General features: G+C 31.5%; 1 protein-coding gene across 10 annotated transcripts in view; it reads right to left on the bottom strand.

The window, feature by feature from the left end:
- Positions 1-354: 354 nt before the first annotated feature.
- LOC143232783 (diacylglycerol kinase beta-like) overlaps positions 355-23319 on the bottom strand; it is a 234384-nt gene continuing 211419 nt past the window's right edge. For 9 of the 10 annotated variants that reach the window (XM_076468635.1, XM_076468628.1, XM_076468626.1 and 6 more), the window contains 11 exons: positions 22167-22241; positions 19199-19284; positions 18794-18883; positions 17729-17892; positions 17152-17216; positions 14633-14723; positions 12208-12412; positions 5898-6018; positions 5602-5662; positions 3713-3840; positions 356-2188 (listed from right to left, as the gene is read on the bottom strand). In XM_076468635.1, the coding sequence (XP_076324750.1) occupies positions 3748-3840; positions 5602-5662; positions 5898-6018; positions 12208-12412; positions 14633-14723; positions 17152-17216; positions 17729-17892; positions 18794-18883; positions 19199-19284; positions 22167-22241 (1051 nt within the window). In that variant the 3' untranslated portion in view covers positions 356-2188; positions 3713-3747. Of the gene's footprint in view, positions 2189-3712; positions 3841-5601; positions 5663-5897; positions 6019-12207; positions 12413-14632; positions 14724-17151; positions 17217-17728; positions 17893-18793; positions 18884-19198; positions 19285-22166; positions 22242-23319 lie in introns of all 10 variants that reach the window. The other variant, XM_076468636.1, reaches the window with a different exon arrangement.

The raw sequence follows: 23319 nt of genomic DNA on the forward strand, positions 1-23319 counted from the left end.
AATGAAGGGAGGGTATGTTCGGTGACGGGATTCAGGCCTGTGACCTACAGATTTCCAGTCGAGTGTCATCACCACCAAAAAATACCAGGCCTATATATATATAAATATATTTATGAAATAATGAATACAAAATAATTATTATCTCGGTTTTATAATGGCGTGATCGTTAAACATTTTAATGCCCGATAAATAACTTTATTTTAAAACTAAAATTTTATCATTTACATTTAAAACATGTTTGAAAATGTGACAGAAAATAAAAATCTCGATACGCAAATAAACTGAAATATTGCGTAAGAGTCCTGCACAGTTATTTTTATTATATATATTTTATTATCCCTTTTAGCAAATAAGTGAAAATTTTACACAACATATTTTAGTAAGTGGGACATAAATAGCAAAGAAAATGTAATAGAGAATTTGAAACGCAATTTTACTGATATGTTTTTAGCATAAAATCCTTTACCGATAAACTTAAAATATAGAACTTTAGAGAGAATATTAAAAGAAATTCTTATGTTAACGTACGTTATGATTCAATGTAAAATAATTCTATTATGAGGACAATTAAATATATCTTTAATCATGATACAAAGACACACACATATTTATAAGCTGGAATAATCACAAAGAAGTAGCGTTTCAAAACATTTCTTGTAATTTAATTACGATATCAGGATTCGATGAACATGAACCAACGAAATCTCATATTAGTATCTTGCTGCCTAAATCGATCCAGACCAACTTGAAAAATGAGCAGCTTTATAGTGGGTTAAGTTAATAAAAAACAGGCATATTTCGACAAAATATATTAAGAAACGACCGAATATAACACATTGAAAACATGATTTTATCTACATATTTATATATACAGCTGTAAAGTTAACCTTTATGCTAGAAAATTTGACGGATTCTTTTAATTTTTACATTTTATAATAAAATGAAGAAGAAAGACCACAAATCTTATGGACGTTACATAGTTCTAAAACAGTAATCAATTTGTTAAAATGTAGAAGGAACAACAACATTTGGGTGGTAAAACAATTAGATCTAATATCAGCACCGTTTTAAAAAAATCTCAATATTTTATAAGCATACCTCACATTTACTTTAAGTTTGATATTTTAAACCTTTCACAGGTTTAAGTCGAACAGTTAATGTTTTTGTTGTTTAAACAATTTGTTTCAATTTGAAATACCCATTTGGCTTATGGAATAATCATCCTTCAATAAAACAGGGCACTTCCTTTAACCTATAATTTCGATTCATGTGGTAGTGACAAAACCACAAAAAACTTTTTTTCCCAGAATTAGGAAGTATAAAAGACTCAGTAAAGCAGACAGACAGACAGACGCAACACACTCTACGAATTTGTCGAATACTTCATTTAACACAGAGATATATAAGAGTCACCTGCCACTCATTATATTTTAATATGATGTTACAAAAACATGTAGGTTCAAATACTCAATTAAAGACAAATTCCAACCCCATAACCCAAGTGCATTCGAAAGGTTAACTTTACTTTAACATTAAAAAACTGATTTACAACCTCACCCTAATGAAGAAAGATCCATCTTTCGAAAGCGCTCAGGTTATAGAGTTGCCTTTAGTCTATTTTATCTTCATATGACAAATTTTTATTCTTAGAATTGACATAAAATTCTATAATAGAACTACAACTGAACACCAAGCATACGATAAATACAGTAATACTTCAGGAGGTCCAGTAGAAACGATCGCTAAATATTAGTTAAAAATATTATGAAATACACAAAAATATACATATGCAAATAACATTTACAGACACACGTTGTAGACAGACGGACGAACTGCGATCAAGTTTCGTAAACGCCCTCTGGACTGTACAAAACTCTTTGGAAATTTAAACCTCGATGCCTAAGTGAGAGAGGTTACTAATCTTTCACCGGAATAATACTAAGTATTAAATATTGAAACCATCACTATAATTATCAATATTATTATGCAAAAATACAATAACCGACTAGAATTACATTAGAGAATATACTGAAGAGTTATTTCTCCAAATAGGTTTTGTTTCTGAGATTGGGAAACGATGACTTGGTTTCTGGACAAGAATATCACGAACTTTTTCAAATGGCTAATGGTTTAAATATAGACGAATTTAACAGTGTAATAATACTTCACTACTGGTACACTATTATACCTGAAAAAAAAAGTGTTAAGCTTTTTAATGAAAAAGTATTTTCTTTGTTTTCTAACATAAAATTGATCGAGATATTTATACACTGAACACTTAAGATGTAGGCTTTGGTATGAAATTTCTGTTGTTCTTTTTATAATTAATATTTTAAATAATTTCCTTTCACTAGTTTAAAGTTTCTATAATTTCTAGGGATATTTAGGATAAAGACATTTAAAAATTCTATTATTTTTTTAAGTCGAGTTTCTTTGGGATTTGCAAAAAGAAAATTAAATGACAAATTAATATTGATATTTGTTTAGAAAATCATTTCAAATCCGCTATTTCAAAATTGCTTTAACAAATATATATAAGCTGATAGATTTTCAATTCATACCGAGAGAGCGTCGATTTCTTTTTAAAAAAACTATAACTGGTATCGTTTCAGTGAAATAACGACAAATATTTGTTCAAGCAAGAGAATAAGAAAATGTTTCATTTTCATAAAATTATCAATTTTTAATAGGTCTAAAATGTTCCCAATATTTCTTATAAAATTAAACCCAGGACTTAAATTTCAGATGCTATAAAACACGGACAAATATTGTTGTTGTTTTTGAATGAAGCACAAAGCTACACAATGAGCTATCTGTGCTCTGCCCACCACGGGTATCGAAACGGGTACGTCCGCAGACATACCGCTGAGCTACTGGGGGGCCACGGACAAATAAAGCTAGAATGTGATAGGATAAAACACAAGCAAAAGCATCCGTCTCCAGTGACAGGAAACGTTTAACTTATCTATCAATTTATTTTACGAACTTTAAAAATATTGTGTTGCGCTCTGAACTACTTATACAGTCTAACATGTAAAGTAATTATTGAGTATTTCAGTCATGTTAAGAACTTCTCAATAATAACATAAGATAAATTACATTTTTAATTATTAAGCTATGTCAGATTTTAAAATGTTAATTATAAGTATAATTAATTCCTAACAATTTAGTGTAAAATATCAACATTATTCATTTCTGCTCATCTCTCACTTCAAAAGCAAATGTGCGCAGATTTTCAAGCAATATACAAATAAGATATAAAGATAATCATTGCTTAGGCTAACAGCCTAGATGTGGGTTTGGTGTAGGTTATTTGGCTACAGGGAGGTGCCCACTAAGGTGATTTGTGGGGCGGTATACCCCTTCCACTGGAGAGCTTGGTCCCCATCTAAGATTCACGATCTGGTACTTTAAGATTTTTTAAATAATCTACGTAGTGACTCTTACTGACATGAAAATATAAATTATTTGGGATGCAAAGAGTTAATCTGGCAAAAATAATTAATATTTTCATACCACTGTTTGTTTGTAATGTTGACTTCTTATAAATTCTGTTTTTTTACAGCTAGTTTACATTATTTTGTTACTACATTAGAACACTGATTATTATTCTGAAATGATCACAAACTGAAGGATAACTGTTGATGTATAACAATTTCATTTCAATAAATACCCTATTAAGAGCTTCCTTCACTAAAAGTTACCAACTTACCACATATTCAGTTGGCATATCTCACCTAACTACGATCATCGAAAGAAAAGCCGGAAGGGAAATCTTGCTTTGTTCGCTGGTGGTGGCGCCATGAGCATAGGCATTTGATTCTTATGGCTGATATTGATCTATGTATACATACACAGGTTTTTACATCCACTATAAATAACATTAAATGTGATAAACAGAATAGTTTATATTACCAGAAGAACTCTGATATTCACGAAGGTAGTGATTCTTTAAATATTACATTCAACAATTAGTGCACTATTTAAGCTTTACTAATTTCACAAAATACGTATTATACAAACACGTTTTCAATCTGCAAAAGAAGTTAAAAGTATAAATTCGTACCAGGAATATATTTTTAAAAATTGTGTTCACCATTCTTCATTTAATAATATACACAACAAACACACACACAGCTACACATGTGTGTATATTTTCGTCTTCAAATAGTTTATTTAATACTATATAATAATTACTTCTCATACAAGTTAAGACCATTCTAAAAATTCACATATTCTATATACACACCAATGTCTTTGTAAACCAATGTTCAGTGTAACTAGAGTAAAACTTTTAAGATCGAAAATTAACATCACGAATTAATTATAATAACGTGTGTGTTTGTGTTTTTCTTATAGTAAAGCCACATCGGGCTATCTCCTCAGCCCACCGAGGGGAATCGAAACCCTGATTGTAGTGTTGTAATCCGGAGACATACCGCTGTACTAGCGGGGAACAATTACAATAACACTTCAAAGTACATAATTACAGGTTCTGATTTTTACGGATCCAGGACAACGTCTCACCGGTGCAAACAGTTACAGAAATAAAAAAAAAGAAATTAAGTTCTGATGTTGCATTCCTATCCATAAATGCAGAGTTGTGGAAAAATTTGGTATTTTGTTGTAAAAATTTGGCATTACTTTGAATGAATGCTTTGTGAAAAATTACGACTATAAGACTTGAATGAGGCAACTAAATGAAGTTGACCACCAAAATTCCTCTTATTTTTATAAATATTCAAGAAGTTTTTGAACAATATTTCAACAGTGGGCAGTTGCTCTAAGTTTTTCTTTATATGAATTGATTCGTTATATTTTTTGTTTTGTGTTCTGAGTTTTTTGTTTTATTTCGTATAAGTATGTTTTTTTATATTTTCCAATCTTTTGTTTGAAAATTTATAGTTTCTTGTATTCGACTGAAAAATGTATTTGACAATTGTTTTATTGAAATAAAGCAATTTTCTTCTAATAAGATACCAATTTTTGCAACAGTGTGTAATTCTTCATCTTTAAAAATACAAGTTACAATTACCAAATTACCTATCTAATTAAATTCTCACTTGGAACAAACACTGTTTTTAAATAATTTTCCTGACATAATTAAATTCTAACTTTAAAACAAACAAACCTAAAATTACAAACAAAATTTCAAGATACCTTCAATAAAGAGTAATAAAATATAAACAAAAAGGTAGACTATATAAAAAAAATATTTGGGTGAAACATTGTCCTTTGTTTCCAAAACTTGGTGAGACATTGCCCATATCCCGATGTTCACAAGTCTCGAACAACAGTAGTTGTAGACTGGAAAGGAAATACTCACACGTTGTAAGTAATGAAATAACGAATGTTAATAACACCAGAAGGCAGTTTCTTATTTAGCTTTATCGCAATAAAGTTTCCTTATTAAATTATTCGAATATTGATGTGAGCATTCAGTATTACAATGATCTCTACTGATTTTAGATTACACCTTTTCTTTCAAACCACGTATCTTAAGATTTCAGATAAAATTATTTAAAAACATTATTATAATTAAAAACAAAAGCAACTCTTAAAAATTAAAACATAGATTATAATATGACGACTGTTACATACCGAACAAGCAGTTTGTACCCATGGCTCTCCGTCTATTTGCATTGGAAATCTCTTTTTTGTCCTTAAGGAAAGACCAAACATTTAGCCTCATAAATTACTCAATTTAAAAATCAAATATACAGGAAAGAATACGAGTTTTACTTAAATCTTGAGATTCATAAAATATTAAATTTGTTTTCCAATATATGTTGCTCTTTAAAATTTACATCCTCAGTTAAATCTTAATTTTAAGGATTTAAGATGAGAAGTAAGAAAGTGAAAAGTTTTGTGAAGACGTTTGCTAAAGTCCACTTTACCTTATCATAACTGATGAACACTGTGCTAAGCGTCGACCAGACCCTCGAAGACCAGCTTTCACTTGGCCTACGTGCATACAGTTTTCTAGGCCAATAACTTCGATCAACATATCTCCAATATCTGACAGTAAGAATAAATGTATATGAATTGTGCAATAAAAAGATGTATTATCTAACAAGGCTTAAAAAAAACCAAAAATTTCTGGACAGATATGGAAAGTCCAGTTAGCAAGGACGTGATTAAAATAATTAACAGTTTTTGAAAAGTTGGAATTAATTTATCTCTGCAATGAAGATCTCTCTACAAGGTTCTTTCTCTGTTTTCTGTAGGATCATAACTCTAATTATATGCGGTATGTCTGCGGACTTACAACGCTAGAAATTGGGTTTCGATACCCTTTGTGTAAAGAGCACAGACAGCACATTATGTAGCATTATGCTTAATAACAACTAATTTTATTTTATATGATAGTACATTTATTACCAACTAATACTTTGAGCCTTTATCGGTTTATCTTGTTTTTAATGTATCCTATATGACATGAAAGAACAAAAGCCTTCAAAATTCTTCATTAAAGTAATATTACAAAAATACAGAGTATTCATAAATACAGATCTGCTTACAATCTGAATAAGGACAAATGGCTAAATAACATATACATATTTACAAAAAAGTAGCATCAGTTTATATTTTTTCGATATTTTGAAAATGAATTGCATCGAACACATTAATATGATAATATGATCAGCTGATTCTAAAAATAGAAAAAAAACTGTATATTGCATATGTAAAAACGGCTGGTATGGATAGAGAAAGCACTATGTAGAGGAGCAAACAATGTTTCGATCTTCTTCGGTCATCATCAGGTTAACAAAGAAAGAAAGAGTCACTGACCGATAGCTGACCACATGTTTGAAGACGGTTGCGTAATTGAGTCTAGGAATGTAGAGGGCGTGCTTAGATGTTGGATATATTTATTAATATAGGTACAAAGGTGTTCCTTTGTATTGGTTTATTTCGGGCTCGAGTTGCTGTATAAGTAAGGCTTCTTTAATTTTGCGTTTGTTTATGTTTGTTTCTTTGTTTAGTATTTCGGTGTTTTCTATGGCAAAAACTAGTAACAAAATATAACATTCCAGTTAATACCAAATTTATTCAAAAACCAAGCACAAAACTAAGGTCTATGCTGTGTAAAAACTACACTGATAAACACCACACCAACATTATTTATAAAATACAATGTGATAACTGCCACGGCTTCTATATTGGAGAAACAAGTAAAAAAATGGAAACCAGATTCAAAGAACACAAAAGTTACCTTCACACGTTTTCGAACACTGCAAATCAAATAAACACAGTATAACCATAAAAAACAATCAAATACTAAATAAAGAAACAAACACAAAATTAAAGAAGTCTTAATACAACAACTCAAGCCCGAAATAAACCAGTACAAAGGAACACCTTTATACCTATATTAATAAATATATCCAGCATCTAAGCACACCCTCTATATTCCTAGACTCAATTACGCAACCGTCTTCAAACATGTGGTCAGCTATCGGTCAGTAACCCTTTCTTTCTTTGTGAACCTGATGATGACCGAAGAAGGTCGAAACGTTCGCTCCTCTACATAGTGATTTCTCTACATATACCAGCCGTTTTTACATATATAATTTTCTCTACAATTGGGTTTTCTCGTCATCACAGATTAGAAAAAACTGTCATAAATGTTTGGTTTTTTGTGTTGTTGTTTTTTTTAATTTCGCGCAAAGCTATGCAAGGGATATCTGCGCTAGCCATCCCTAATTTAGCAGTGTAAGACTACAGGAAAGGCAGCTAATCATCACCACCCACCGCCAACTCTTGGGCTACTCTTACCGACGAATAGTGGGATTGACCGTCACATAATAATGCCCCTACGGCTGAAAGGGCGAGCATGTTTGGTGTGACGGGAATTCGAACCGCGACCCTCAGATTACCTGTCTTAAATAAACTTTCAACAAACGCTGTCTATTTATCAATCTTTGCGTGATATGTAATTTAAATATATCATGCACAAAAACAACGGTCAGGTGGGATAAGACGTTCAACCCATTATCTCAAGGTCGCGGGTTCGAATCCCCGTCGTACTAAACATGTTCACCTTTTCAGCTCTGAGGGCGTTATAATGTGACGGTCAATCCCACTATTCGTTGGTAAAAGAGTAGCCCAAGAGTTGGTGGTGGGTGGTGATGACTAGCTGCCTTTCCTCTAGTCTTACACTACTAAATTAGGGACGGCTAGCGCGGATAGCTTTCGCGTAGCTTTGCGCGAAAAACAAAAACAAAACAAACAAACATTCTTTTCTTGGGAACTCAATGTTGTTGTTTTTTATTTGCGTTGTTATAATTAGGTTTAACAACGGGTAAGTTCTATGATTAATTTTAACATTGATTTTTAAAAAATAAATAATTTTGCAAATGAACTAAGTCATGATGCAAGTGGTTTTCCCACTTTTAATTATTATGAACTTGTAATAATTGAAATCGCAATAAATATTTACAAAATTAGATGGATTAGCACGGCTAAATATTAAAAAAATAATCATCTATAATTAATGCAAATACTTCATTTAACATTTTATTTTTTGTCAGTATCTAAACAGCTCTATAAAACCTCTTTGGCCGTGGGATATAAAGTTTTATGTCGTTACTTTTTCGTTAGTGGAATATTTTAACTTATGAAAATAAGTAAACATACAATATTATAAGTGACGTGAATAAATAACTTTACTTCGTAGTTTAATTTCTGTATAAGCTCTAATATTTGTACACTGTCGAAAATTGTTGTAGACCTATGTTAAAAATTAAGTTCAAATCTCTCTGACAATCTATAACTAACATAAAATCAAATCAAAATACTTGTACAAAATAACCACTACATGTAACACATTGAATCATTCTATTATTTTCTTGAAAAATTCAACATGCTTTACAACTATTGCGTATTTATAAACTACTTTTACATTTATGAGAAAAACTTGAGATCAACTTTGAACTTAATAGGCGATTAAGGCCTATGGTACATCTTTTTCTTCGTGCCCTTCCAGGTAACGTACAAATTACAACATTAAAAATTATAGCTTACAGAAATATTGACGAGAAAGCAGCTCTGCTAGTAAGTTGTGGCGTGGAAATCAAAAAGATTTATTTTAATATTTCTGTAAAGGTTTAAGAAAATAAATGCATTGACCAAAACTTAGAAATTGCGAAATTTTCTACAGCACTCTGATACGAGGAGGTTTGGTTTGTTTTGAATTTCGCGCAAAGCTACACGAGGAGGAGGTTTAAAGAATGACGCTTATAATCAGTCATTCGTATTCAAGGTTTTTTTATTAATTAAAATATTTGAATCTAATAATGTTACATAGCTTTTACCCTTAGAAAATATAATACTTCTTTAGGGCAATACTTACTGAATTTAGCATAATGGTAAAAAAGATAAAGTTGCGTTTTGACATCATCAGAACAGTGCCCACACACACAAGGAAAATTGTTCAATACTAATCACAATATTCGTTCAGGACCTGGTGCTTATAGCGCTGAACATGTAATTTGACTATCACGAGACCGAAACTCGACGTCAAACATGCTTGCCCGTTCAGGCGCAGGATCGTTATAAAGTTACAGACAATCCCACTGTTCAATGGTAAAAAGTAGCCTAAGAGCTGGCGGCGAAGGCAGGTGGCCAGTTGCCATGTCTTCGGTCGGTATTTCAAAGTTAGCGAAGGCAGAAGATAGCCTTAGTAACTTTCATAGTTATATGTAGTGTTATCTTTACCCTTCTCTTCCCATTTTTTTTTCATCCTAACAAAAGATAATTTATTTAATTTTCCTGACTTTTACAGATATATATTTGAATCAAGTTTAAAGTATTCGACAATGTTTAAGAAAGAATCGTATATGATTGCCTCTTGAAATAAAGTAGTAATTTTGTATTAGCTATTAGGCTTATCGTTAATCATGTTTTATAGTGAAAACATAGAATAGTTGCCATATGCGTCTGAAACTGTCTTCAATATTTGTTTATTTGTTCAGATTTTCTTTACAAGGCTACAAAAAGCTATTTGCCTCTAGTCATCCTCAACTTTGTATTAATAGATTAGAAAAAAGGCAGGTATTGACATTTTAGTTCACGAGCCTTCATATTAATAATTCAGTCACACTAATGATGTCATGCTCAGTTCGAGGTCTTCATTAAGGTTAAAGATATTTTAATAAAATTCAATAAGTGTGTGTTGTGTGCTTTCTTATAGCAAAGCCACATGGGGCTATCTGCTGAGCCCACTGAGGGGAATCGAACCCGTAATTTTAGCGTTGTAAATCCGTAGATATGCCGCTGTACTAGCTGGGGCCTTTTTTAAAGGGTAACTTAGTATTTTAACAAGTTTTTGTTTCTTTAACAGAAATTTTTATTTAAAGGGTAACTTACTTTTTAAAAAGTTTTTGTTTCTTTAACAGAAATTTTAAGCCATATCTGACGTGCGTCTAAATCTCAAACGAGTGTGTGTTTTTCTTATAGCAAAACTACATCGGGCTATCTGCTAAGCTCACCGAGGGGAATCGAACCCGTGATAAAATTCAATAAATTTAGCACTTTAGCTTTTCAAAATTTGTTTATCAATTTCTTTTAGTGGAATGTTCAAGTTCGTTACATATTATACAAAGTTGTGGTTTGACGAATTTTTCCTTTTAGTATCTTCTAGTGGCATTTTTAAAATCTACATCACTCCATAGTTTTGTTAACATAAATATAATTGTGAAGCACTTTCCTATAGCAAACAAAAGACGATACTAGTCCTTCAAGAGTCCAAAGTGGAAAGTTATACATAAACATATAAGAATAGTGTGTTTTACATCACACCAAGTAAAGCTGGTTACCAGATTCGTCAAAAATTAGTTCTCTTTCATTTCTATGTCCATAAAAAGCCATCTTCTAGTGGCATTTTTAAAATCTACATCACTCCACAGTTTTGTTAACATAAATATAATCGTGAAGAACTTTCGTATAGCAAACAAAAGACGATACTAGTCCTTCAAGAGTCCAGAGTGGAAGGTTATACATAAACATATAAGAATAGTGTGTTTTACATCACACAAGTAAAGCTGGTTATCAGATTCGTCAAAAATTAGTTCTCGTTCATTTCTATGTCCATAAAAAGCCAAAACTGTGAAATAACATGATCTACTGAGATAGATCATCCCAATTAGACTTATAACAATTCGTACACTTTAATTTTAAGTTGATCAGCTATAAGGGAATGTACGTGAATAACATTTTAAATATGTCATCCTTTTATAGCCTCTATCAACAAGACCTGACGGAGAATGCCAGACTAGCCTGACAGCTCTGCCAACTTTTGATCGACTCCCATTTTATCAACGACACAGATAAGATTCTTATTTTATATAAAAAAAAAACTCCTGCTAATTGCAACATCTTAGTTTGTTCAAGTCTTGCTACTCCTGTTTCTATAAGCTCATTTTTTTATATATTTTCAACTCAAATTGAGACATTTAAACTTCAAGACTGTAATTTCTCCTAGTTGTTAAGTGAACTTGATTAATTTCCTTCGAGAAGGTCTTGCTGACCATATAATAATTTTATCTTATAATTTACTGATTGACTATAAACAATATAATTATTGTACTATGTGGTAATATTGTATGAGTTACATCCTCAGATGTTCATTTTTACTGTCATTGCTTTTATGGCTTTAATACGCTAAGACGTTTTGGTAAAAGCTGACTAATACATTTTAAAGAACATTCTAATGGACTGAAAATGTTAGCTTATATTAATATCAACGTTATTGATGGGGTGTTTTCTTGGCTCTTCGTCAGTTTATGAGCTAACTCGGAATTATATCTTATTCGTGAAAATTTTAACTCTGTTTTCCAGCAACACTATTTATGCAAATTTTTAAAATGTATTTTAAGCATTTTACTTGTACTAGATTTAGATATACATAAAACCAAAATAAAGGATAGCAAACATACATACACTTCGTGAGCAAAGCCTAAACTCAGTTTGATAAATACAAGTGTCATTTGTTCCCAATCATTGGTTTGTCTTTGTTTGCTTGTTTGAAATTAAGCAGAGAGATACACAATGGGCTACCTGTGCTCTGCCCAACACAGGTATTGAAAACCGGTTTATAGCGGTGTGAGTTCGCATATATACAGCTGCGCCATTGGGGTGAAGGGGCGCTATTGGTTAGTCATTAAATTGCGCTGATAGGCACTACTCTCCGCTATTAAATATTACCTTGCACTGCAACGCTCAGGTCAGCTGGTTGAAGGGTGTTAACTAGCCCGTCGTTTTCTTTTGTTTTATTCCTCCGTTTGGGCTTCTTCTTGTGACTGGGATTATCTCCCCAGAGGTTGGACCCTCCATAAATACTGGGAATATTGAGGACTGCAATCCCTTGAAGAGATGGCCCATTGGCTAGATCGAGTGGCTCATCATCACACTGGAAGTAAATAGGGAAATGTTATAAGCGTTAGCATGTCCACGCTGGCTTAGTTTAAAGCGGCTAAATTATGTTAGTAAGTTCTTGGGTGATACTTCAGTCAACATTATTCTAGGTCTACATCAATAACCTTTGGTTTTGAGGTTCATTTATAGTTTAAGTATTATTTCTGTAACCCGGGAGAAATTTTTATAGGGATTATAGCAAAAACCATCAACTCCTTCTTACAAACTAGCTCCAAAGATCTCCTGAAACGGATGCTTGGAGAAATTTCTTTTACAGGGTGTGGAAAGGTAAAAACCTCACATTTCAAATAATTATATCTTAAAAATCAGTTTTATGTAAGCTATTATTGCTTTTGTTTATTGTTTATTTTCTATTTCAACAATAAGAGATTCTTACTTCGCATATAGTTCACGCTGGTGCCCAGGATATTTGGAGAATCAATAAATACTGTTCAAAAGAGATTATGACTGCAGTAGTTTAATTTAGAGGTAGGCCTATTAAAAATGACGGAAACCATATTGAACTCTCTCTGTAACAATATTTTAAACGCACTGCGCTATGTTTAAACATTCCTAAATAAAACTTATGAGCCTCATTGTAACTTTGGTAAAAGTGTCTTTTGAACCAGTACGTTTTTTAACGATACAGTCCTTTTAAGTATGGGGTTTTCTTTATAATTATCCTATAGGTTATTGTACTTTGGTTAATGTTTCTGGTAAACCGGTTAATTGATCTTTTAAATGTTTCTAAAAAAAGTTATTGAAATTTTTATATACATTTAAGTACTATTTTAGTTTTGTAACAAAAATACACAATATTTAATAAAACCAAACTATTTTCATATCTTTCAAACAAATGAAGAACCATATTTCAATGGTATCCATTTACGCTAGTATATATGCATGGCCTAGCGTTATCATTCCCAGACTGTGAATCAGGGGTTTCGTGAGGTTTGCTGCAAAAAGTCGTTCCGCGGTTTGGAATTAAGAGTGCGCTATAAAAGTGACAGTAAAATACCACTAATCCGTCAGATAAGAATAGTCCAAGAATTCGAAATTAAGTATATCTGTGCATTAATAATATTGTGTAACCTTGCGCAAAAATTCTAAAGCAAACAAACCATGATTTCACAAAATGGTAATGTTCGAGAATTAGACAAATTCCTTTATTTCATGTTTTGATAAAGATGTGCATTAGAGAAATATCAACAAGTACCTGTTTTCTTGTGTGTATGATTGATTTTCTAACGTGAATAATGCAAATTAATCTCATTGAAATTGTCTTTATATGAAAATTGTAATTTTCTGATCACTGTATTTGAAATATTGAAAAGAATTACCAAGCTACAATCTTTTGAACTTCCTTATATTTCATATATGTTAAGGAAAGTAACATTTAATGTCATAAAGCTTTAAAAATTATGAAAAAGGTGATGAAGGAAGGGTAATTTGTCTCAGAAGTTTTGCACTCAGCTACACAAAGGGTTATATGCACATAGCCTATAAAAATTTAAGTTTATAGTTTCCAGAAAAGGTTCACTAGTAAATAGTATCCAGCGTCAATTTTTGGGCTAATTTAGTTGTGAGGTTCTATCGTTACGCACTTCCATAAAGTTGTCAGTGGATTTTGTAGTTAAAGGTCAAGAACCATGGATACTCAGATTCACAGTCTGAGCACAGTAACCACCAGATCATACCTAGCCTACTTATTCGCGAATATTATATAAAGCGCCACTGATATATTTCTTACTTTCTATTCCCACATACATTCCGACTCATATAGCTTCTTTTTAAATATATATATATATGTATGTGTGTGTGTGTGTACAAGTGTAATTTTGAGATACAAAGACCTTCCCATCTGATTCTAAAAATTCCTAAGATCTGTAACTTTCATGAATGTCTTCAATTAAGAATATAATTTACTATCATTAACAAATGTACAGTATTTTGTAAATTAATTTTGGGAACTTACCCCACCAGTAGTTTTGAAATACCAATCGTATGGACTAGCAAACTATCCTTGATGAATGCAAAACAAACGTGAAAAGTGATATCGTATGATGAACTTTTGTAGGTGTTTTTAATTTGAATATCATGTGGACTAAACAGTCACTTTAGAGATTCACAATAATGTTTTATCCTTTGACAATCTTGTGATTTCTAAGGTTAAAAAGAATTATGAAATCAGGTATAATTATATAAGTACACAAACCGTTATCTCAATGTCATCATGTAAATTCTTGCACGTAGCAAAGAACGTTTCAGATGTAGCAAATTCAAAGTACCATATTTTGTTCTTCATTCTGTTAAAAATAAGAAAAAAAGGAGCGTGAAATAGGTCATTTCTTAATATATTTTTTTTTGTTAATAGACAACCAGAAAGTGCTTAGAAGATTCATACGTTAATTACAAAATGTAATTAATTTCAGTGATAAAAGTAATCCTAACACTTGAGAAGATGGAATAACTGGCATCAACATAATTCTCTAGGGGCAAATGAATGAGTGTTACTGCGTTTTTGACCAATATGTAAGTTAATGACATTGTTCCACTGTGAAGATCTAAGCCTAACTTATTATCCTTGCATGTATACACACGCTTCACAATGATCGACAAATACGTTGTTTAGCGGAGGAGAAATAAACGTCATGCCGTTTGGATCTCGAAATTCTAAAAATATTGTTCATTTTAATTTTAGAGATGAAAATTCGATGTTCGACACTGGTATGGTTGCTTAAAATTATTTTCACACCTTCTTTCCGTACAGACGGTGCAATGCTAAAATCAACTGGAATGAAAACTAAGAGAATTTCATTGATACAGAATATGAATAAATTGCTGTACAACTGAGGGAGAAGTTGCGCTGAGTAACATCTATTGAGTTCGAATGTGGCTTAAGAAGTATTGAAACAATTCATGTAGTTTTGATTCTTCGAAATAATCAATTCCTAATCTTTTATCTATTTGATTTCTTAGTTTGAAATTTGAATTTCGTGCATTATATACCAAGCTTAGAAAACATTCGAACAGATCTAAGCAGATGTAACTTTCGCTGGATTAAAGCTTTAAACGGCAGTGCAAGTTGATTAATAAATATTAATTAAGGATTATAGCAGTGCGGGCCACTCAAGAAATATTTTGATTAAGTTCCAGTTTAGACTGGGAATTGTTATTGATTCAATTTGTACTTGAAATAATATAAGGTTTCCACTCAGTCGTGTAAAACTGATAAGAAATTATTCAGATAACTCATAATGAGAAGCTCAATTTCAGCTTTGTTTAAATCGTGCTTGTTTCGATCTTCTACCCTCTGTCAGTACATTTGTCTGACGACCAGCAAGTAAAATCCTATAAGCACTCTAATGGAACTGAAAAACTTAATTTGAAGTTTGTTTAATCCCTCACTGTCGACATAGAATTTGCTTAATCTTTCATTGTCAATGTAGAATTTGTTTGACTTTACTCTGTCCATGAAGTTATTTTGGCGACTATAATCATTAAAAAACAGCTACTTATTTTTTATACAATTAACTGGAACTGAAAGTTTTAATTTCGATTATTTTTTATCTTTCTTTGATAGTTTCTGTCAAGAAATTCCTTTGAATGTATCAAATCTTCTAGTGATTACAAAATAAAATATCTTAAAGATTTTGTCATTCTGATTGAACTACTTTAAACGTAATTGTTTGGCTTAAAGAAATGTTTGCCTCTAAAACTTTTAAAAACACAATCCGTCGTATTTATCATCATAGGTGTTATACAAAACACGCACATAAATAACTGGCGTTTTTCTCTTTGTGAATAGCAGTAAAAATTTTTGTGTAAAGAAATAAAAAATTCAAGAAATATTGCATTATGATGAAAAATAACAACTGTGCTGTCTATTAGTAAATACAAAACAAAAACTAAGTTCCAGTGTAGTCTTGGATTCCATCTATCTGACTTATAACCGGATTTGCATGGTTCCACAGTTCAACAGTAACAAAGACAATATAAAAATAACAGCCTTGTTATGATGATAAACTGCAGTTTATAGGCATGATACTTGTTCTACATTTGGCGATGTAGAAATGCGAATAATATTTCGTGGCAATGTTATAATTAGTAGTTAAATTTAGATGTTATCTGTGGCTTTCTTTCGAAATAAAAATAAACTTGAAAACCATATGTAATCGTGAAGCATACAAGTTTTTTAGTACCACATGGAAACCTTTTGGTAGCCAGTTCTTCTCTTGGTTGAAGCTTTGCGATTTAAAAATGAAACTTTAATTTTAAAAGATTTTGCAAAAATTTATCCTCAGTGATCTACTGGAAATAACACAAAGTGTTATGTAGATTTATACACTATGATGAAGTATAAGATACAAATAATTGCTATACATGTGTTTCGATGGAATGCAATAATTTTCTGGGTAATGTTTTTTACGAGTAATGTGTTATACTAAAACGAGAAAAATGTGCATCTATATAAACTTACAAACAAAATCTACAAAGTTGTCAGTGTAAATATTGTAAATTGTGTATAATCACATAAATTGAGTCTTTTCATGAACATCTTAACCTAATACTTCTTATATTTTAATCAGAGCTAGAGCTAAATTACCGGTTAGAGTATCAATTAAGCCTTGCAAGTTTTTACATTATAAATGATCAAAAACAGATTTTATTATTTGAAATATACATATGAATAATATATCACTTAGTTAAACAATTAAACATTATCAAACACACCTGCTGTTGAATTTTTCAGGATGTTTTTCTCTTTCTAGATGGAACTTTATGGCAATCGACGCATCCTGTTGACAGTTAAAATAAAACATTTATCAGTGTTATTCATGAAAATATTTTGTGTTAGATAAACAGAGTAGACATACATACATATACTTATTTTATAAAATATTAATTTCACTTTGTGGCACAAGTTCGTTGTTCATAACATCGCTACATTAGTCCATAAGGAACTGGTTTCAGCAAGTAAATATTGAATCCTTGAAAAGCAGTAAAAAGAATGGTGAAATACGTCTTACATATTAAGTGCTACCTTTTATATGATAACTAATTTTTAATTATCCGGATTTTCTATATATGTACGTATATATTCTATTTATGTGTATAAAGAGGGAAATTATTACAAAACTAAATTTGGTGTGGTGTCGTTACGGTACTTGTCTTAAGTTAGGTCATAGAACTAAAACTTCCAAACTTACAGAGAGAGAAAATTGAAAATACAGAGCTTCTAGGTCTGGAATAAAGGACGTTACCATAGAAACCATATTTTAATCTATCCGAGAGAATTTGAGGCATTTACCACTCCAATGGAGAAGTAGTTGTTGAAAATATTACACGGTATAGGATCTCCTTTTTCTTCTGTGTTATCAGTTGTTGTGATATCGATTCTCCATCTATCCATTGGCACTGTCGTGGATTTTTCTATTTTGTTCAATATCTTGTCAAGGCTCTCATTTTCGTAGCCTGGTATATCAGAAACCAAACTACTTTCAAAAAGCCTATCTTGACATATCCAAAGTATATCACTTTCTTCTTGCAATTATGATAAACTAATTTTGTAACAACCTGTTATCTCTTGAAACTATTTAAATGAGAGCGAAAATTAAATGCCTTTCATCCAAACGATTTAAAATTCAAAACCACAAGTTTACAAACTTGGCATCACTGATATCGTTAAACAAACAACTATATGCCTAAAAGTGGATAATGTTTTCAATGCATTCTATTAATTAATTAATTATAAAATGTGTTGTAAACTATGACATATGAACTATTTCAATTTAATTACTTTCTCTGAACAAATAAGAAGAGTTCACCTGGAGCAAAGAATGGCAAATGAACTAAAACTAGATGGTCCAACAAAAAAGATAAAATAGATTAATATACCATAAATTAAATTTCTACATTTGTTTCAATAAAACTCATCACACCTCATGTTTAGAGTTTTCTGATGACTACAAGTTATATTGTATGTTGTGAATTTGTAACAATTTTATGATACAACTCTATTCTGAAAAGAGATAAGTAAAGAATAATAACAATTAAATTGTTGTAGTGCTATCATGTAGCTATAAAACATATTATTAACTTATCCTTTTAGCAAACTGATACCAAAATTACTAACGTTGATTACAGATTTTCATATTTAAAGCAATGAGTTGCAGCTTATACTTCATGACAAAATCAAAAATAATAAGTGCCTCTTAAACAGACATTTTTTCCTATACATCAGTTTGTCTTGTTCTTCATTTACTTCTGCAGTAGCTGAATAGACCATGTCACCTATATATTGCGAGACTGAAAATATATTTTCATTGTTACAAATGAATCGAAAATTCATCAGTTAAATATCATTTTAACTCACCGGGTCCCCACCGTAAACATCTTGCCAGATCGTTTCCGGTACCCAATGGCAGAATGGCGACAGGTGGTGCTTGGAGAAGATTCATTTTATCTATATATATATATATATTCACACAAAAAATATTAAAATTATAAAAAAGAGACCGTACAAGTAAATATGATATGAAAAAATGTACTAAATATTCAATTCACACAGTGATAACTTTAGTCTTAAAGCCAATCAGATCCCAACAAAATAGTGTTATTTTGTTTGACAGCAAATGTATATTTAGTCATACTTTATAATTAACAGATGGCTGCTATTCATAAAAGTAGATAAAGTAAGCTTTCTTGTGTCCTTTTTTATTTTCATATCTCTCTTCCTATTATTTTTTTAAATTGCTTAACATAGATGGTATTACCCTACCTATTGTGTCCAATACCCAGCCGACTGTTCCGTCCCCACCACAACAAAGCACTCGAATTTTCGGGACATCTTTATAAAACTGTAGCCTATAAAAATTAACCACATAAATTTGCAAAGTGATTTTCTTTGTGATAAACTTTAAATTTATTTCACTGTGTATCTCTGCAGCAGCTTTAAAAAAATACTAAATGAACAAAACTTGTTTCTAATGAACATCAAACTAGTATACTTTGAATTCGTATTCCTAGAACTAATAAAGATGAAGTCTCAAAGTGTTGTTCAAACATCTCTCAAGGGAACAAATATTAGTTTCAAAACCAGGTGCAAGTTTGCTTTCACTGTATTACTTTAATGAAATGTTGGAAGCATATGACGTATTGAAAACATTTTCTGCTCCTATCGCTCCTTTATCTGTGTCATATGAAATTTTTTATTTCAAGTTATGGTTAAATGCTCATATTCAGTTCTTATATTAAACTAAATTAATAATTCAAACCAAGTATCTCGAGTTAGTACTTTGTGTTTAAATTCAAACAACACATAATTCAGTGCTGATAACAATGTCTTAATTATATAATCAGATCATCTGAATTTTGTGTTTATCTCCGTTCATTTAATCAGTAAATTTAATTTATTTAATACTTTAGTGTTTAAAATAAGCTAATACGTTTCAGTTGCTTATCTGCTTCCATCTTAAAGAAACTATTGAGAAGAGCTTGTTTTTCTATTGGTTAGTGCAGGGATTTGGGTCTGAATTTCGCATTAGAAAGATTAGTATGTGATTCATTCGTGAAGATTTTCTTACATTTGAATTTCGGTTCATTAGAGGTATCCGATTTTTGTTGGTTTATTTTTACTTCTATATTAGGTTGACGGAGTGTGTGTTATCACCACAACTCTCCTTAACATTGGATACTGTGAACGTAAAGAAGATAAACATTAATAACAGCAGAAAGAAACTTGAAGACGTATTTCTTTATTTCATTATGTTAGACGCATCTCTAAAAAACGTATAAAGAATACGTAACCACCAGAAAGTAAGGAGGGTACGTACGAGTCACGTTACATTACGGCCGTAACCAATACAGAATAGACACAAAATACCATTTACAATACTCCTTGAGGATGCGGAATTCAAAAGACTGGGAGAATAAGAAAAAAGACAAAATCAGAATTCAGGTCTGATAAGGAGACCAAGCAACAAAATAGAATAATATAAAGCAATGGAATATGAAACATGCATGAGATAAATAAAGATAGAAGAAGTCTTCTACAACATTAAAATGTGTAATATAACACATGGAAAATGAACCCTGCATGAGATAAATAAAGATACAAAACGTCTTCTACAATAAACTATCACAAACTCAGTTAACCTAGAACAAAAGTTTGTGAAACCTGGATGCACTTGTTGAAACCATTTTAATAATTGACTGAATAATATTTGGCAACGGACGGAAGGACAAGTGTGTAGTATTTATTATCAAAACAATCTTATGTTCGAATCACAGCTCATACTACTACATAAAATAGTAATTTTCATATTAGTAACCAAAAAATACCATGCGTTAATCAATTAGTAAATGGTCATTAAAAAGAGTAAATATTTAATAATTACATTTAGGTGAGTGACTGTATAGTCTACTACCTGTGACAATAACTGATTGTCGACTTTATTATAAACACTGCACGTTAGAAAGTACTCGATTATTTACATCCTTCTGAATTACATGTTCACTATGTGCATCTTTTTGACAAAATATAGTTAAAACCGCATAGGGGACGAAAATAACAAACTAAAATAACAGATAGGTAGGTCCTTTGTTGTAAACTATACAATCTGATGAATAGATCCTGCTTGAAACGCCATCATTCTTATAATAAAAACTTGGCGATTGTTCAGTATATTATTTAATATCATATTTTAAACAGTGGCGGCGCCAAGGGGGGCTTGCCCCCCCAATGAGCCAAGCCCACCTCAGCCCCCCAATATTGTTACCTACATATATTCATAAAATATGGAAAACACAATCGTCGTTGTTGCTTAACAATTAACATCAAAGAAACATAGATCTGTACAACTCAGCGTCTTCATTAACACGGAAGTATGTGTCATGCGTTCCATAGCAATACTTTAGTATTGCACTGAACTATGCACTGAAACTCATGCGCTGTATTGCCGCTTTCTGTGTAATGCCATTATATCTTGAGCTTTGACGAAGATTAGACAACCACGTTGATTTCAAGTTACAACAGATCATCAGGGATTTTACTTGATAAACAAAAGGTTTCACAGGTATTTACCCATTAATTTGATTTATCTTTTATTGAAAAGTAAAACATAGCATGTATGTATAAGTGTATTGTGTATTGATCAAAACTATGAAGCATTTAACCGGTGTTGTGTCCTCTGTGAGATCATTTTGCATTGTGTATCAGCCATCCAAAATTGTACTGATGATTGTGGCATACACTTAAAATTGTGACTTGCAATCCAATTAATGTTATACTTATGTTTAGATAATAACCTTACATGTTAACTGACCAAATAATATTTTTAAACAATTCTAGAATGAATTTTGAAATTGTCATTGGGCTATTTAGAAGTGTCTAATTTAATGTAATGCAGTAGTTACATTATTGTAACAGGTGCTTGTCACACTTATGATAATAAGAACAATATCACAATCACAGTTTGGCACAGCTTTCTGAAATGTACCTTTGTATTTACATTATTATAATTTACCATCTATCCTGCATTTGGGGAAGCCCCTCTACAGTTTACCTCAGCCCCCCCCCAACGAAAATATCCTGGTCCCGCCACTGACTTTCAAGAATAAAAAGAACAATTGATGTTTCTCCATATTTGCATAGAAGTATGTATATTTAAAGTAATGTATTATATAAGGTTTATCACACAGCTTCAAAATAATGAATGTGTATCATTAAATAAGGTTTTATCACTTACCCCTGCATTGGTCCCCCTTTAGATAAGTTATAAACCTGTCTAGGATTAAGTAAGTACTGGAACTTTCTTAAGATCCTGCAAAGAAAGAAACAAAATGTTAAAAACTAAAATTGTTTAGAGTTAATGGAAATTGAAATAAAACTAACACAGGGCACCTGCAGAATTAATATGGAATACAATAAAATATCGTTGTTTCAGATAGCATACAATATATATATAATATATATATACTTCGTTGTAGTTACGAGATCTTTTTAAAATACTTCGTGTTGAGACTTTATTGTAAAATAGTGCAGGTACTGAGCTATGTTGAACCGATACGGAGCTATGCCTTAATAAACGAGAAGCACAAAATAGTGTCTACTTTCAACGTCACATTAACGTTATTAGCAAACCATGTAATACATGGATGTATGTCAAAGTGTTCAACAACTGTAAACCAAATTTGTAGTTTTGTATTGAGAAAATAGGAACTACCGTGACAAGACACGTGGAAATATAATACATTGTGATAACTTAAGGAATGCAAATTAACCTAAATGTACTTGCACAGGGTCCCTGAAAGTGTTTTCTTTCATAAGTAAATAAAACCAAAATTAGGAGTAACGAATATTTTTATTTCTTGCTTTTCAAGTTCATATCAAGTGCATAATTCTTCTCGTGATTCATAGTATGAGCATGCTTTACTGACCTCACGACAGTACAAACTGAAACTTTAAGCGCCCCTTAAGTAAGGTGATTTTGGTCTGTATTGACTGACCGACAAACACAACACTAATATATAAGTAATGCGATTCAGGCGGCCATCGACTCCTTTCGAACAAAGTATTAAAATAGCTGTTAATTTAAAGTTTTGTTCTCTCATTCACTTGCGGTCATCCATCAGCAAGTTTCAATAAGCATACTCAAACAAATAAACAAACAAAATGGTAAAGCAAGGTAATAGAGAAATATGAAGGATCAAGAAAATCTTTTGTTTTGAAGGAGGCGGAGCACTGCCTACTTTAGCACGTGGCAGAGGCTGGGACGAAGAAGTTGTCTCTTTCAACAGAAGGGAAGGGGATACCAAAAATATCTTCCTTGGGATTATTATGGTGCCTTATCTCCTGCCATCTGGTGTATTTTGTGGCATAAAATTAAGTTTCTGTTGAGA

The sequence above is a fragment of the Tachypleus tridentatus genome, chromosome 11 (genome assembly GCF_004210375.1).
Source record: "Tachypleus tridentatus isolate NWPU-2018 chromosome 11, ASM421037v1, whole genome shotgun sequence".
Lineage (NCBI taxonomy): Eukaryota > Metazoa > Arthropoda > Merostomata > Xiphosura > Limulidae > Tachypleus > Tachypleus tridentatus.